This window comes from Cololabis saira, chromosome 3, assembly GCF_033807715.1.
Source record: "Cololabis saira isolate AMF1-May2022 chromosome 3, fColSai1.1, whole genome shotgun sequence".
Lineage (NCBI taxonomy): Eukaryota > Metazoa > Chordata > Actinopteri > Beloniformes > Belonidae > Cololabis > Cololabis saira.
The window spans coordinates 6,705,080-6,720,447 of NC_084589.1; the positions used below are offsets into that span (position 1 = coordinate 6,705,080).

A 15,368-nucleotide genomic window follows, 5' to 3' on the forward strand; every position below is an offset into this window, starting at 1 on the left:
TTCCTCAGTTTTACCACCCGATTTGGATAATTTTTGAATGTAATGTATTTAAGTGGTAGTAAAAAATGATTATTCTCCAAGGGATGTTTATTTTCCTTTACACCTCACCTGGTCAATCAGCTTTTGAACTTCACTTAAAGTTCTCCATGAATAGGACTAGTGTCACTTCAGCACTTGATTGAGTCCTTTTAAAATCCTTTTAAGAAGGGATATCACCATGACAAGTAGTGAAATCAGGTTGAAGGTTGGGAAATACTGGGAACTCATAGGGACCTCATTTTTCCAAGCTCCTCGTTGTAGCAGAACAGGGAGATGTGGTCCAAAGTGGTAAATTAACAACACTTTGGAAGGTGAAAAAGTGCCTGGATGCCTCCAAATCTGAATGCTGCTGATCTACTCTCTTCTAGACTCATTGTTTCATACATCCGTCCATCCAAACTATGGTCTAGTTGGCAGACCTCTAACTCACTGAGCCTTGCCTCTAATGCTATGAATAAACTCCCCTTCACACACTTGCTGTCTTCATGAAAGGAGGCAGAGGAATTAGAAACGGTGGGAGAGGAGGATATATGCTTTTATCAGGTTAAGTATGTGTGCATTGAGTGTTGCTGTCTCTGCTTTTTGCAACAAAAGTTGGTTCATGTGTGCACGTGCAGTGTGTATTTTGAAAGACAATAAAGATTTTTTTATCTTCTCTTCTCTTCTCTTATTATATCATAACCAAAAGCAAATAGAGGAGTGTTGCACAGTTCACCATCCACAAACGCAGCTTACAGCTACATCATGCAGAGAAGAAGACATCTGCTTTAACATTATTTTCTTTTTTCAATGGAACAAAGCAGTATCTTTATTTGGCTTAATGGGGGTTTGTCTTTGGCCTTTTATAACCAAACTACAATATACAAAAAGGAAGGAAAATCCAAGGCAGTCTTCTTCAAATATAAAAAGCCTTCATTTAAATTGGCTATTTCATGTGGAAAGATTAAAAAAGTGGGTTACAGCCCACGCGTTTCGGCCACAGCCTTCCTTAACTGTACCAGCATGGTAAAAACAATTTAGTGTAGTACACAAAAAATTCATTTAAATTCAATTCAAACTCAAAAATACTGTATGAATCCCTGAAGGGAAATGAATACATTTGTGTTACTTTTTTCATGAAGTGATTGAACCAGGGAGATGTGGTGCTTTCTTACCTTTCCAGTGGACTCCACTCCTCGTATAATGAATAAGTAAGTGATGCCCCACGCCAGCAGGAGGCACAGAGTCTGACCGGTATGAATGCCCCCATTCTCCTCGATGGAGGAGGAGATGTTCAGTGTTTCCCTGTAGAAGAAATACTGGGTGGGTGTAGCCTTTTCACACTCCTCTAAAGGTCCCGTCCGGTTGGAATTTATGGGGCAAGTGGCCCAGGGCAAGACAGGCTGGGATGGGAATGAAGGCAGAGGTACAGTCCAGTTACTGTATGGTACAAAACGAGTGCCGGCATTGTGCAGGAGAACTAAGAGATGCTGGAAAACTAACTACAGTAGTTTGGAAATGATCAGCTTACTTGAAATGATTGAAAGAGGTACCAGAAACTCCATGCATTGATGATGTTGTAATAGAGACACAAGTACAAGGATGTCATGACACTAGCCAGACCTAGAACAAGGGAAAACATCAAAAATCTTTTTTGTAGGACTTCGTTTTCTTAAAATATTTCAGAAAAAATGTCAAATGTCAGGTACCTCATGGTTTATACAATATACAGTTTATATAATAATAATATTACATTTTATCTGTTTCATGACACTCAAGGTTGCCGTACATCAATCAAAATGTAAAAACACAATTTAAATAACAGAAACAGCAGAGTTTGCAGCAAAACATAAAAGACAGTTATTGCAAGTCAATTGCCTGTCTAATAAATAGGTTTTACATTCGCTGAGAATAGATGATCTGCTGCTGCAAACTGTAGTTGGTCATAAGCATAAAATATAAAAAAATAAAAAATAAAAATAACCAATGCGCCAGCGTTCACTCAACCAGAAGATAAAAATATGTCATATATATCATATACTTATGCTGTTTCAGGCAGTGTTAATAACCATTTGCATTAATAAATATAAAATCAAGGTATGTTAGGTATCCAAAGTTGTTGTTGTGTTGTGGTTGAATGATTTTAACCCAGAAACCAAAGATCTCAGCACATTTCTTGGGTTAGCCTGCAGCAGTGAAGCATCACTAATCTACTTGCGTGTAGCAGGGTCCAGAATTGAAATTGTCTGTGAAAAACAAAAAACAGCTGAGGCCAGCTCTTACCAATTCCTCCTAAATAAGGGCTGATAGCGCTCCATGCCCCGATGCTCCCCAGACGCATCTTCTGACCAATGGCAAGCTCCATGTAGAACAAGGGCACGCCTTCCAGGATCAGCATCACGAAGTACGGAATAAGGAAACCCCCTGAAAACAGTGATTTATGTCTCAGCCAACTCATAAAGCCTTAAAACACTAACATAAACAAGAGCTCTGTTATCAATCCTTTTCAAAATGGAGATTATAAGGTATTCTTGAATGTGTCCTAGGGACACTCATGAAAGAGAACAACACACACTCAAGACTATTGAAATCAATTTGGGTTTACGGTTGGGCAAAAAAGTATTTCGTCAGACACCACGTGTGCAAGTTTTCCCACTTAAAAAGATGAAAGAGGCCTGTAATTTTCATTGCAGGTATATCTCAACTATGAGAGACAAAACGAAAAATTAAATCCAGAAAATCAGATTGTGTGATTTTTAAAGAATGTATTGTAGTGCAAATTATAGTGGAAAATAAGTATTTGGTCAATAACAAAGTTCATCTCAATACTTTGAAATATACAGAGGCCAAATGTTTTCTGTAAGTCTTCACAAGGTTTTCTCACTGTTGCTGGTATTTTGGTCCGTTCCTCCATGATCTCCTCTAGAGCTGTGATTGGTCCGTTCCTCCATGTAGATCTCCTCTAGAACAGTGATTGGTCCGTTCCTCCATGTAGATCTCCTCTAGAACAGTGATTGGTCCGTTCCTCCGTGATCTCCTCTAGAACAGTGATTGGTCCGTTCCTCCATGATCTCCTCTAGAGCAGTGATTGGTCCGTTCCTCCATGATCTCCTCTAGAGCAGTGATTGGTCCGTTCCTCCATGATCTCCTCTAGAGCAGTGATTGGTCCGTTCCTCCATGATCTCCTCTAGAGCAGTGATTGGTCCGTTCCTCCATGATCTCCTCTAGAGCAGTGATTGGTCCGTTGCTCCATGATCTCCTCTAGAGCAGTGATTGGTCCGTTCCTCCATGATCTCCTCTAGAGCAGTGATTGGTCCGTTCCTCCATGATCTCCTCTAGAGCAGTGATTGGTCCGTTCCTCCATGATTTCCTCTAGAGCAGTGATGTTTTGGGGCTGTCGCTGGGAAACACGGACTTTAACTCCCTCCAAAGGTTTTCTATGGGGCTGAGATCTAGAGACTGGCTAGGCCACTCTAAGACCTTGAAATGTTTCTTACGAAGCCACTCCTTCGTTGCCCGGGCGATGTGTTTGGATCATTGTCCTGCTGAAAGACCCAGCCACGTTTCATCTGCAATGTCCTGCTGATGGAAGGAGGTTTTCAGTCAAAATCTCACCATACATGGTCCCATTCATTCTTTCCCTACACGGATCAGTCGTCCTGGTTCCTTTGCAGAAAAACATCCCCAGAGCTGATGTTTCCACCCCCGTGCTTCACAGTAGCTTGGTGTTCTCTGGATGCAACTCAGCTTTCTTTCTCCTCCAAACACGACAAGTTGTGTTTCCACCAAAAAGTTCTATTTTGGTTTCATCTGACCGTATAACTTTCTCCCAATCCTCTTCTGCATCATCCAAATGCTCTCTAGCAAACTTCAGACCTGGACATGTCCTGTCTTCAGCAGGGGGGACGTCTGTCCCTGCAGGATCTGAGTCCCTGATCGTAGTGTGTTACTGATGGTTCCTTTGTTACTCTGGTCCCAGCTCTCTGCAGGTCCTTCACTAGGTCCCCGTGTGGTTCTGGGATCTTTACTCACCGTTCTGGTGATCATTTTTATCCCCCGGGATGAGATCTTGGAGCCCCAGATGGAGGGAGATTATCAGAGTCTTGTATGTCTTTCATTTTCTAATAATTGCTCCCACAGTTGATTTCTTCACACCAAGCTGTTACCTGTTGCAGATTCAGTCTTCCCAGCCTGGTGCAGGTCTACAATTTAGTTTATCACGTCCTTTGACAGCTCTTTGGTCTTGTCCATAGTGGAGTTTGGAGTGTGACTGTTTGAGGTAGTGGACAGGTGTCTTTTATACTGATAACCAGTTAAAACAGGTGTCTTTTATACTGATAATGAGTTAAAACAGGTGTCTTTTATACTGATAATGAGTTAAAACAGGTGTCTTTTATACTGATAACGTGTTAAAACAGGTGCCATTAATACAGGTAACGAGTGGAGGACAGAGGAGCCTCTTAAAGAAGAAGTTACAGGTCTGTGAAAGCCAGAAATCTTGCTTGTTTGTAGCTGACCAAATACTTATTTTACAGAGGAATTTACCAATTAATTCAGTAAAAATCCTACAATGTGATTTCCTGGTTTCTTTCCCACCATTCTGTCTCTCATAGTTGAAGTTTCCTATGATGGAAATTACAGGCCTCTCTCATCTTTGTAAGTGGGAGAACTTGAACAATTGGTGACTGCCTTTTTGCCCCACTGTATGTACAGCTTAAAGAAATAGTTAGTAATAGTATCTGGAATAAACTTGTTTTTGGGCCATAATTGACTAAAGATCTCAACTGTGATGAGGTCTTTATCTAAGTCACAATAACAGACTTTAACACACAGACTATAAGAATTCCTGGTGTCTTCATTGACCTAACCTGCGCCCCGTACGAAGAAGAAGACGCTTCAAAACTGCTCTTCAGAAACCAGGGTTATGTGACCTAATAATTCGACCATTGTTTTATACAGTCTCTGGTTGTTCTTCGTGCAGAGCGCAGCCATGTTGCCTGAGAAGCTGACGGGAATACGTCGAGCGCACGGCAATCAAAGTTAGCTTTGTTCCCAGCTCCTTCACCCGAATCTCACTGATATATCTGCGGAGCTGCCGTGAAACGTTTCCCGCGGGTAATACCGTTTAACATGTTGAGTCGACGGTAAGTAAAAAATGACCATTGTGGTTTACCCGTGGCTGGATTAATACAAACGAGTAGTTGGTTTGCTAAGCACGTTTGCATGACGAATACGGTTGAGGAAGTGATAACAGAGAGCTACTGGCTGAGCTGACGGTCAATCACTTTCATTTTTATTGCTTTATATAGATTCTCCTAGCACGGTACTAAAAAATTCACCCCCCTCAGAGTTTCAATTATATTTATATAGCATCAATTACAACACAAGTTGTCTCTAGGGTCTTTCCAGAGACCCAGAACATGACGCCCGAGCAATTATTACATAAACAATGGCGGGTACAAACTTTAAGAGGTAAGAAACCTTAAACAGGACCTGGATCATAAGGGGGGACCTCCTGCTGAAGACCAACCGGGTAGAGCAGGAAAAGAGAGATAAGAAAGAGAGGATGAAGAACAGAGAGAGGAGAGACACAGAAACACTGTCAAAGGTAGAAAAGACAAGATATATTAGTATTAAAGGAGCATGAGGCTCCTTTTAAGAAATGAGACTCATTAGCGCCACCCTTCACCACGACGGCCGTCGGGGGTACTGCAGCCAACAGTGAAGCCGGCACGGGAGAACGGGGAGAACGCGCATGCAGCGTCATGTGACGTCACATCCGCAGGACAGCGCGGGAAATTCGGGCCCAGAATTGCAGCACATTTTGCAGCACACAGCCTGTTCAAGGCAACGGAGAGATACACTAGAGGGCTCATTCTTTTGGGTTTGGAACGCTTCATCTGACATTATTACTAGAAAACTTAAAACATATACGCATTTTCTTTCATAAATCCTGCCTCAATCCTGCCTCATGCTCCTTTAACCGTCCGTGAGCAGGTTGCCATGGGTGTAAAATCTTAGTTCTGAATGAGCTTTAACCCGAAAGTTCGATGGCTGGGCCTTGTGAAGTTCTACTCCAGTACTGTTCCACCACAAATGACAACTTTTGTTTCCTAATGTTTCCTAATAAAGTTTAGTTTTGAGGTTTCTATTAAAAAAATGACACATTTAATTTAAAATGACCAAACACTTTTAGAGCTCATTGTCAGGGTTTGACACTTCCCCCCCAGTCTTTCAGTTTCTGTTTTGCCCCGCCTGTGTCCCATCTGCCCTGATTGTCTGCACCTGTGTCTCGTCATGTCTCGTTATCCCCTGTGTATATCTGGTCTTGTCATGCCCTTGTTCCCTGTCGGTCCGTACTGTTCTTCCCTCCATGTTTCCTGCCACGGTTTTCCTCCAGGTTTTTGATCCCTGTTTCGGTTTTGGATCCTGCTAAGCAGCGCTTTGTTTTTTGGTTTTGGAATAAATCTTTGTTTTTTGAGAACTCCTGCCTCCGGCCTCCCTCTCTCTCCTGCATCTGGGTCCTCACCTCACCAGCCTGACAAAGGCCTGACACTCATATCTGTTTGTTTATAAATCATGATGAATAATAATCCACATCTGCTCACTACAGTATGATGAGTAAAGCGCGTAGGTTTGTCAGGACAAGACAGGAAGTACACTGATAAATCCTGTTCCTGTTGGCTGAGACATCTGACCAACAATATATAATAATATATAGTTGGCCTTTTCTCTCAAGTTGACAATGCTTCATTAAAAAAAAAAAAAAAAAAAATTGTGAAGTTAATCATTCCTGAGCAAAGTCAATTGTGGAAGACGCCCAGTTTATTCATGAAGTGAGCTCAGGTGTTTCTTATCACGCCATATAACACAAAGATAATACTACTGGCATTAGAGTGTGTGGAATAATAAAAACCTCAGGAATGATTAAGCTGGACCTGATAAGCATAGTACTTGATCTATATTTGTGTGCTGTGCAGGAATTCCAGTCATTAATTGCCCATGTGCTTGGTGGGCCCCGTTTCCAGGAAAAGCTGTTTAGTCCGGGTCAGCGCGCCCCGGAGGTTCTGTTGATGCTGCCAGAGCAGCCGAGCATGTTTTAACCCGCAGCTGCAATCTGAATCTCCCCAAAAATGATTTCACACGCTCAAACTTTAACGTTTAATATGTTTGCTGTGTCGAATTTCGAGCTATTACACTGACTTAAGTCAAGGAAAAGTGTTCTGATGAAACAGGCTTTTACATCATCATCATCATCATCATCATCATCATCATCTATTTATCTCACGACCATGATCACATGGTAGCACAAGTATACAAACGATATTACATTTACAGGACTGTCTCAGAAAATTAGAATATTGTGATAAAGTTCTTTATTTTCTGTAATGCAATTAAAAAAACAAAAATGTCATACATTCTGGATTCATTACAAATCAACTGAAATATTGCAAGCCTTTTATTATTTTAATATTGCTGATTATGGCTTACAGTTTAAGATTAAGATTCCCAGAATATTGTAATTTTTTGAGATAGGATATTTGAGTTTTCTTAAGCTGTAAGCCATGATCAGCAATATTAAAATAATAAAAGGCTTGCAATATTTCAGTTGATTTGTAATGAATCTAGAATGTATGATGTTTTTGCATTACAGAAAATAAAAGGACTTTATCACAATATTCTAATTGTCTGAGACAGTCCTGTAAATGGCTATAACTGCTTCTGCTCAAGCCTGTTAAAAACATAAATAAATGACTTTATAAAGCCACTTTTTGCTTTTATATACATCAATGTTTTGATCTTCCACAATAATGTAATGAATTCAAAGGAAAACACCTCAAGTTGAGGGATTTTCTCAGCAATTTTTTGGTGAGATTAAAAAAAAAACAACGATTAATTACACTAATTAATTACAGATCTTAATTAATTAATCGCTCCATTTTTTAATCACTTGACAGCACTAGGTAGAAATACAGTAGAACCGCAGTATAAGCTGCAGTAGAACTAGTGGAATCACAGCAGGACTACGGTAGATGTTTATTCACTGTTCAACCATCTGTGAAGGAGCATTAAAGACCGACTCCAACCACAGCCTTGCCCTCTGCTCTGGTGGGAGGAAGGGCACCAAAAACAACACTTTATTTGTGTTGCAGCAAATTTATTTATGATCTGTAAGAACTTTAGTGTTTGACGAGTGAAGCATCATCATGTAAATCATCATTTAAAGCTGAAAAAAGAAAAAAAAACTGCACTGTTTCTGTGTAAAGGTGGTGGGTTAAATACGCCACTCATGTTTTGATGGTCATGTTCTTACGGTGAACAGTTATGTAACAGACCTTATACAATTCTTCCTTATATAATCCCTCTTCAGGAAAAACATACAAGCTTTTAATGACTTCCTGGTGAGATTGAACTTGTTGTTGACCTTGCTCTAAATCACTTCTAATCTGAAATATCTCAGGAACTACAAGCTGTAGAAGATGTTATATAAAACTGTAAGTAATATTTTCAGTGTTGACCTACATTTGTTATAAAACTAATTGATAACTACATTTTACTATTACAATGTTGATTTCAGTAGTAAACTAATCTAACTTTTCATTATTATGCCACTGCACTGTAACTCAAACTTTTTTCCTTCTCTTTACTTTTTATGTTTTCATTATGTGAAGCACATTGAATTGCCTTGTTGCTGAAATGTGATTTACAAATAAACTTGTATTTGCATCTCCATATAGCAGGCAGCTGAGTGATAATGTTATGACATTTCCAAGATTATAGGCTATTGTACAAACCAATAGCAGAAAAAGTTCAGACTGAGGCCACGTTTCCACATAGCTGGGTATTTACAAAAACGGATATTTCCCCCTCTATGTTTTGAAAAATACCATCATTTACACGAACCCGCATAAATACGCTGTTAAGGTGCTATGAGCAGCCAAACCTACAGGGGGCAGTGTGACGGTAGTTTAGAGTATTTAGAGTATTTCGTTTGGAGTGACAGAGAAGTGGAGTTACTTTTAAGTGTGACTTTAGAATATAAAACAGGTAAAATACAAGAAAATATTGACGGTTACAAACTAATTGTAAACACAGGTCGCACACATGACGTTGGTGACGTTTCTGTCTCATAATGTGACGTTCTGAAGCCTAAATATCCGTTTCTCTCTGTTTACAAGCAAACGTGAAGACGGAGTTTTTGAAAATTTCCACTTTAGCCGGAGTTTTCAGAAATGATGGTTTTTGGAGACTTTGAGCTTCGTTTTCGTGTAAACGAACGGCCAAAACGCATGAAAATACCACAGTTTTTGCTACGTGTAATTGGGGCCTGAAAATGTAAGATCATTCACAAGCATCAATCTTGGGTTAACATTCTCCAGATGTGGAGGACGTCTATCTCTGGACTCTGGACTGCACAGTAGAACAGGGGTTAAAGCAAAAAAAATATTTTTGACTGAAAAAAAATTTTCACGCCAGTTCATATGCGGTCGCTTCCCAAAGGTTTCAAGTAAAAAAGTTAAATGCTGTATTAGCCCTTCTGTTTTCTAATACAGCATTTAAGGTGTAATAAGACTTTTAACCAACACTATTTAAATACTCGAGACCAATAGCATTTTATAGGAGGAAGGTGTTTTTGAGCAGTTTTATTATTGTTAGTTTGCTTCTTTTTTTTTGTCCACATCAATTGGTCATTAAAGCCTTAGGCCTGTTCTCCTAGATCTGAGTCAACCTGGTAAACTGCACTTCTTCATCCAGTTGACCAGCTGCTCTGATGTCACTGCATTTGGCAAGGCTTTGGCCAAGGTGATGAAAGCATCCTGGACTGTTTCATGGACAATCAATGATGGTGTTAGTGCAGACAAAGAGATGATGTTATTGTTGAGAGGAAGGTTTTTCTAAATCACATGGCGTCAACACCCCCCGTGGGCCTTCGCAATGCTTTGTTTTAATTAAACAGTGGGATTCCCCTGGTCCGCACCAGTTCTAAGTCAGCTGCTAGGCGCCAGCCGAGATGACAAGGCTTGCCACCCATCCCTTGATATGCGGAAATGTTACGTAATTGCGAATTAAAAGTTGCGTTCCCTATTGAAACAATACGGACATATATTATGCTCTTATTTATTGATGTCATAATCTACAGGTGAAGGTCAGAAAAGTTGAATATATCACAAAACTTCATTCGTAGTAAATTCAACTAAAGGTGAAACAAATATCTTATTTCCCACTACATTTAAAGTAAGATACTTCAAGCCTTTATTTGTTATAATTTTGGTGATTATGGCTCAGTTTATGAAAACCCCAAATAAAAAATCTCAAAAAATTTGAATATTTTATGAAATCAATAAAGAATTCAACCATCAAAATTATAACAAATAAAGGTTTAACATGTGTTGCTTTGTATGTATTGAGACTATGTAATATATTAGTTTCACCTTTTAAATTTAAATAAATTTACACCATATTCTAATTTTCCAACCTTCACCTGTAGGTTATATTCTACATCTGGGCTGATGTGGAAAAGCATAGCATAGGAGACTATTTCAGTTACTGGTATGGTTGTCTGTCTCTACAGTCGTGCAAGTTCAATGCTATTAAAGCACTTTAAACTTTACATCAAAGCTTTTAGTTTTTTCATATAAAATAACATTTCTATGCAGTTTAGACGTTTTGGGGATGTTGACTTTTTTTGGCGCCTGCGCTGCTGAAATCAGGCGTTCCTTATTTTTATTTCTGAAAGGTGGCAACCCGAGAGGGGACCCGCCGGGGGCCCGCGTTAACGGGTCCCCGACGGGCGCTGCAGCTGGGGAGATCTGCGAGAAGGGCCCGGCGCGCATCCGGAGTCGCCGCCGCCGACCGCCGTACCCGATCCCCCCCGCCGGCCCGCCTTCCACGCGGCGCCGGACACCGCCCCGCAGAAAGACCCCCGCCCGACGACGCGCGAACGCCGCCTGGACGAAGGCCCCGCGAGGCGGGCCGGGCTGCCGAGCCTCCGGCGGCGGGGAGGGAGGGCGACGGGGCGACGGGGCGACTGCTCCCCCAGCCGCGGCTCGAGCCCAGCCCCGCTTCGCACCCCAGCCCGACCGACCCAGCCCTTAGAGCCAATCCTTATCCCGAAGTTACCGCCTCCTCTGCTCTGATTGGCTAATCCAAGGCTCCGGCAGTTTTATTGGTTTACAACAGCGTCAGTTTAATGCCTAACATGATTTCATTGGATAGTCTAACTATACCACAACAAAACTCACATGCAAAGTTTTTTTTGTTTTTTTTTTCCCCCTCATTTTCCAATTGACGGAAATCCGTCCAGAGACGGAGAACTTTAATCCCTGCAGTAGAAGCATGCACCTGAGGAGTACCAGCAGGGTCTGTATGAGGACTTGTACTTCTTTAACTCTACATGCTCCGGCTTAGAAATGTTCAGTCAGTCTATATGCAGATGACACTGATGTAGTTCCTGTTCAGTGTTCCTGATATTTTGGGAAGAAAATGTGATCAAGACCAAAGATGAAGAGGATCATCCAGATTGTTATCAGGAACTGGTCCATGGTCCAGACTCTGTGATGGTCTGGGGTTGTATCAGTATCCAAAGCTAATTTCCCTTTATGTGATGGTACCATTAATGCAAAAAGGAAATTCATAAGCTGCAAGACCACGTCGGTTCCAGGGACCAGGTTTCAACAAGACAATGTAAAACCACATTCTGAACACTTTTTAAAGACATGACTGAGAAAGAAGAGGGTCAATACTGGACTGGTTCTGAAGCAGTTCTGACCTGTCACCAGTACAAACTGTTGGAGGATTTAGAAACCAAGAATGTACACACAAAGACATGCTTGATGAAAAAATGTCACGAAATATCTCCTGAAACTTGCCATCACTGGTATCCTCAATACCAGAACACCTTTTCAGTGGTGTGACAAGTAATTTCACTACACTAATTCTGCAACCACAACTGTGTTACTTCTTCAAAGAATTCAATCTGTCGAAGACCATTGAAACTTCTTGCATAAGATTAACCTTTGAGCAATCCGTTTATGTAACTTTAATGCAACAACCCCTCAAAATTCACAGCTTCTGTCTCCATTATCTAAGCAGATTATTCTGTATTGGTTCCACTTTACTGTAAACAAAGATAATACTTTATAGATCATAAAAGTACTTGAGGGAACATGAGAAACAAAGCACAACCTAATACTTACAGTACTGATACATTTCTAAGCATTTCCCAGCAGCAATATGTAAGGGGAATATACAGTCATGCTCAAACGTTACACTCTTTTCTAACCGGTGAATCCCCTGATGGTGGCAGCTTTTTTCACTGTATCATTACACTGCAAAAACTCAAAATCTTACCAGGAATATTTGTCTTATTTCTAGTTAAAATGTCTCATTTTTAGCCAAAAAAATCTCATTACAATTAAAAACAAGAGTCATTACCAGAAAAATAACTTATTTGACAATTTTCACCTGTTTCAAGTAAATTTTCACTTGAAATAAGTAGGAAAATCTGCCAGTGGAACAAGATTTATCTTCTCATTACAAGCAAAAAAATCTTTTTCCACTGGCAGATTTTTCTACTTATTTTATGTGAAAATCTACTTGAAACAGGTGAAAATTGTTGTTTTTTTTTCCAGTGATGAGTCTTGTTTTAGGTGTAATGAGATTTTTTGACTAAAAATTAGACATTTTAACTAGAAATAAGACAAATATTCTTGTTAAGATTTTGAGTTTTTGCAGTGCAGTCGGTAGAAGGAAATGAACGACGGTTGTGCTGCAGCATTACTTAACCTACTTACTGTAATGAGCGTTTGTTTTGGTGCTGCAGAGCTGCTACCCTGAGCTGAGCTACAGGGCATGCACCTGCAAAAACACAACAGAGAAAAGTATTCTCCATAATCTCAGGTTTGGGTGGAAAAAAAACGTAGTGCTACCGATTCAGACTTGACGTATTAAAAAAAGTTAAAAAAACAGAAATAAAGTAGATTAAAAGATTGATTTAGGGTTAATCAGCAGTGTATGAGCTCTCTTTACCTGCAGACAGGATATAAGAGATATGTTCTTTTATAGGCGAAAGGCCAGAACGAAAAGAAAAAAAAAGAAGGATTTAATATTTTGAACCACTCCAGCTTCCTCCCACAGTCGAAAAACATGTACGTCCGGTTGGTTGACGATTGGAAATGGCCCGCAGGTGTGTGTGAGTGTATGTGGTTTGTCTATATGGGTGGTCCTGCAGTAGACCGTGACCTGTCCAGTAGGGCTGGGTAAAAATATCGAAAAATTGATGCATCGCAATTATCCCCGCCCTAATTCAATATCGATTAAGCAAAGCCTCTGAATGAATTCACCTCCTGGCCAGTGGGGGCGCTGTGTGCAATATTTTCTTATGATTCGCGTTTTGTGGACGGTGTCTGCACGCGACCAAACAACAATAAAGTGGCGATGATGGCAAGCGGAAAATCTTTCAGTTCAGATGTTTGGACTCATTTTGAATTCCCATTTAAAGAAGGAACACGAGAAACAGACAAAAGTAGGGAGGTGTGTGAAGCCCCTTTCACATAGAGCTCAAAACGCAGACCGTCGCCTGCGATCCCATTCATTCTGTAGTGCTACCGCGGCGCAAGAGCGGACCGCTCTGCAGCCGAGCCGGGCACCGCGCCTCCCTGCCCGAATTGAACATTTTTTAATTTCCCCGTGCCGCACTGTGACGACATCTCGGCCGACTCTGCTACCCGGCGATTGGGCGCGGCGCAAACCCCGCTTTATGTGATAGCAGCTTAAGTTGTGCCAGGCAGAACTAAAATACAACAGCAATGGGACAAACCTGCGGATCATGTTGACACGTATCATATGTTTTATTTTTATTTTAACTTTTGTACTACAGTACAAATGCACAAGTGAGCCATTATGGTGCTGATAAGTTTACTTGCTCAGGTCATTTTATATGTGAAATACCATGCCACGTGTTATAGGCATGAAAATAAAAACAATGAAAAATTGCCAACAGGTATTTGTGTATTTCTAGGTCTTACTGAATCGATATCGAAGCATTTAAATCAATATCGAATCGAATCGATATCGAATCGAATCGAATCGAAACCTAAAGAATGGAAATCGAATCGTGAGGTTCTTATCAATATCCAGTCCTACTGTCCAGGTGGACCCCACCTTTCACCTATGATGAGCTGATCATGGGGGTCTGCTCCTGACACACTGGGCAGCTTAGTGGGTCACACTGTCGCTTCATAACTAGGGGGTTCCTGGTTCAATTTCCATGTTTCCAGCTTCCTCTTACACTCTGTAAACATGTAACTCCTCCTTCACTGGAGGACTTGTGGAGGACTGGTTCTACTGGACCTCAGATAAGGGATTAGTATCCATACTTGTTCTACTGGACCTCAGATAAGGTATTAGTGTCCATACTGGTTCTACTGGACCTCAGATAAGGGATTAGTGTCCATACTGGTTCTACTGGACCTCAGATAAGGGATTAGTGTCCATACTGGTTCTACTGGACCTCAGATAAGGGATTAGTGTCCATACTGGTTCTACTGGACCTCAGATAAGGGATTAGTGTCCATACTGGTTCTACTGGACCTCAGATAAGGGATTAGTGTCCATACTGGTTCTACTGGACCTCAGATAAGGGATTAGTGTCCATACTGGTTCTACTGGACCTCAGATAAGGGATTAGTGTCCATACTGGTTCTACTGGACCTCAGATAAGGGATTAGTGTCCATACTGGTTCTACTGGACCTCAGATAAGGATTAGTGTCCATACTGGTTCTACTGGACCTCAGATAAGGGATTAGTGTCCATACTGGTTCTACTGGACCTCAGATAAGGGACTAGTGTCCATACTGGTTCTACTGGACCTCAGTGCTGCTTTTGTGGCGGCAGTAGCTCAGGTGGCAGAGCGGGTCGTCCAATGATCGGAAGGTCGGCGGTTCGAATCCCGCTCTGTCCCAGTTTGCTGTCGTAGTGTCCTTGGGCAAGACACCTTACCCACCTTGCCCCGTATGAATGTGCTTGAATGTGTATGAATGTTGGTGGTGGTCGGAAGGGCGCTATATGGCAGCCACGCTTCCGTCAGTCTGCCCCAGGGCAGCTGTGGCTACAAAACGTAGCTTACCACTGCCGGAGAGAATGTGTATGAATGAATAATCATTTCTGTAAAGCGCTCTGGGTGCCTAGAAGGGCGCTATATAAATCCAAGTAATTATTATTATTATTGACACTGTATCAGCATTTTACTGCACAGGTTAGAGCATGTTGTTGGGATTAAAGGGACAGCTCTACGTTGGTTTAAATCATATCTATCTGACAGGTTCCAGTTTGTTCATGTACATGAGGT

At 41.1% G+C, this 15,368-nt stretch overlaps 1 protein-coding gene across 1 annotated transcript in view; it reads right to left on the minus strand.

Moving 5' to 3' along the window:
* The window catches only part of LOC133424932 (sodium- and chloride-dependent transporter XTRP3-like), a 54,705-nt gene that overhangs the window by 23,029 nt on the left and 16,308 nt on the right, over positions 1-15,368 (minus strand). Inside the window, exons 2-4 of the mRNA XM_061715522.1 lie at positions 2,302-2,442; positions 1,550-1,641; positions 1,194-1,421 (exon numbers count right to left, since the gene is read on the minus strand). Of these exons, the coding sequence (XP_061571506.1) occupies positions 1,194-1,421; positions 1,550-1,641; positions 2,302-2,442 (461 nt within the window). The remainder of the gene's footprint in view (positions 1-1,193; positions 1,422-1,549; positions 1,642-2,301; positions 2,443-15,368) is intronic.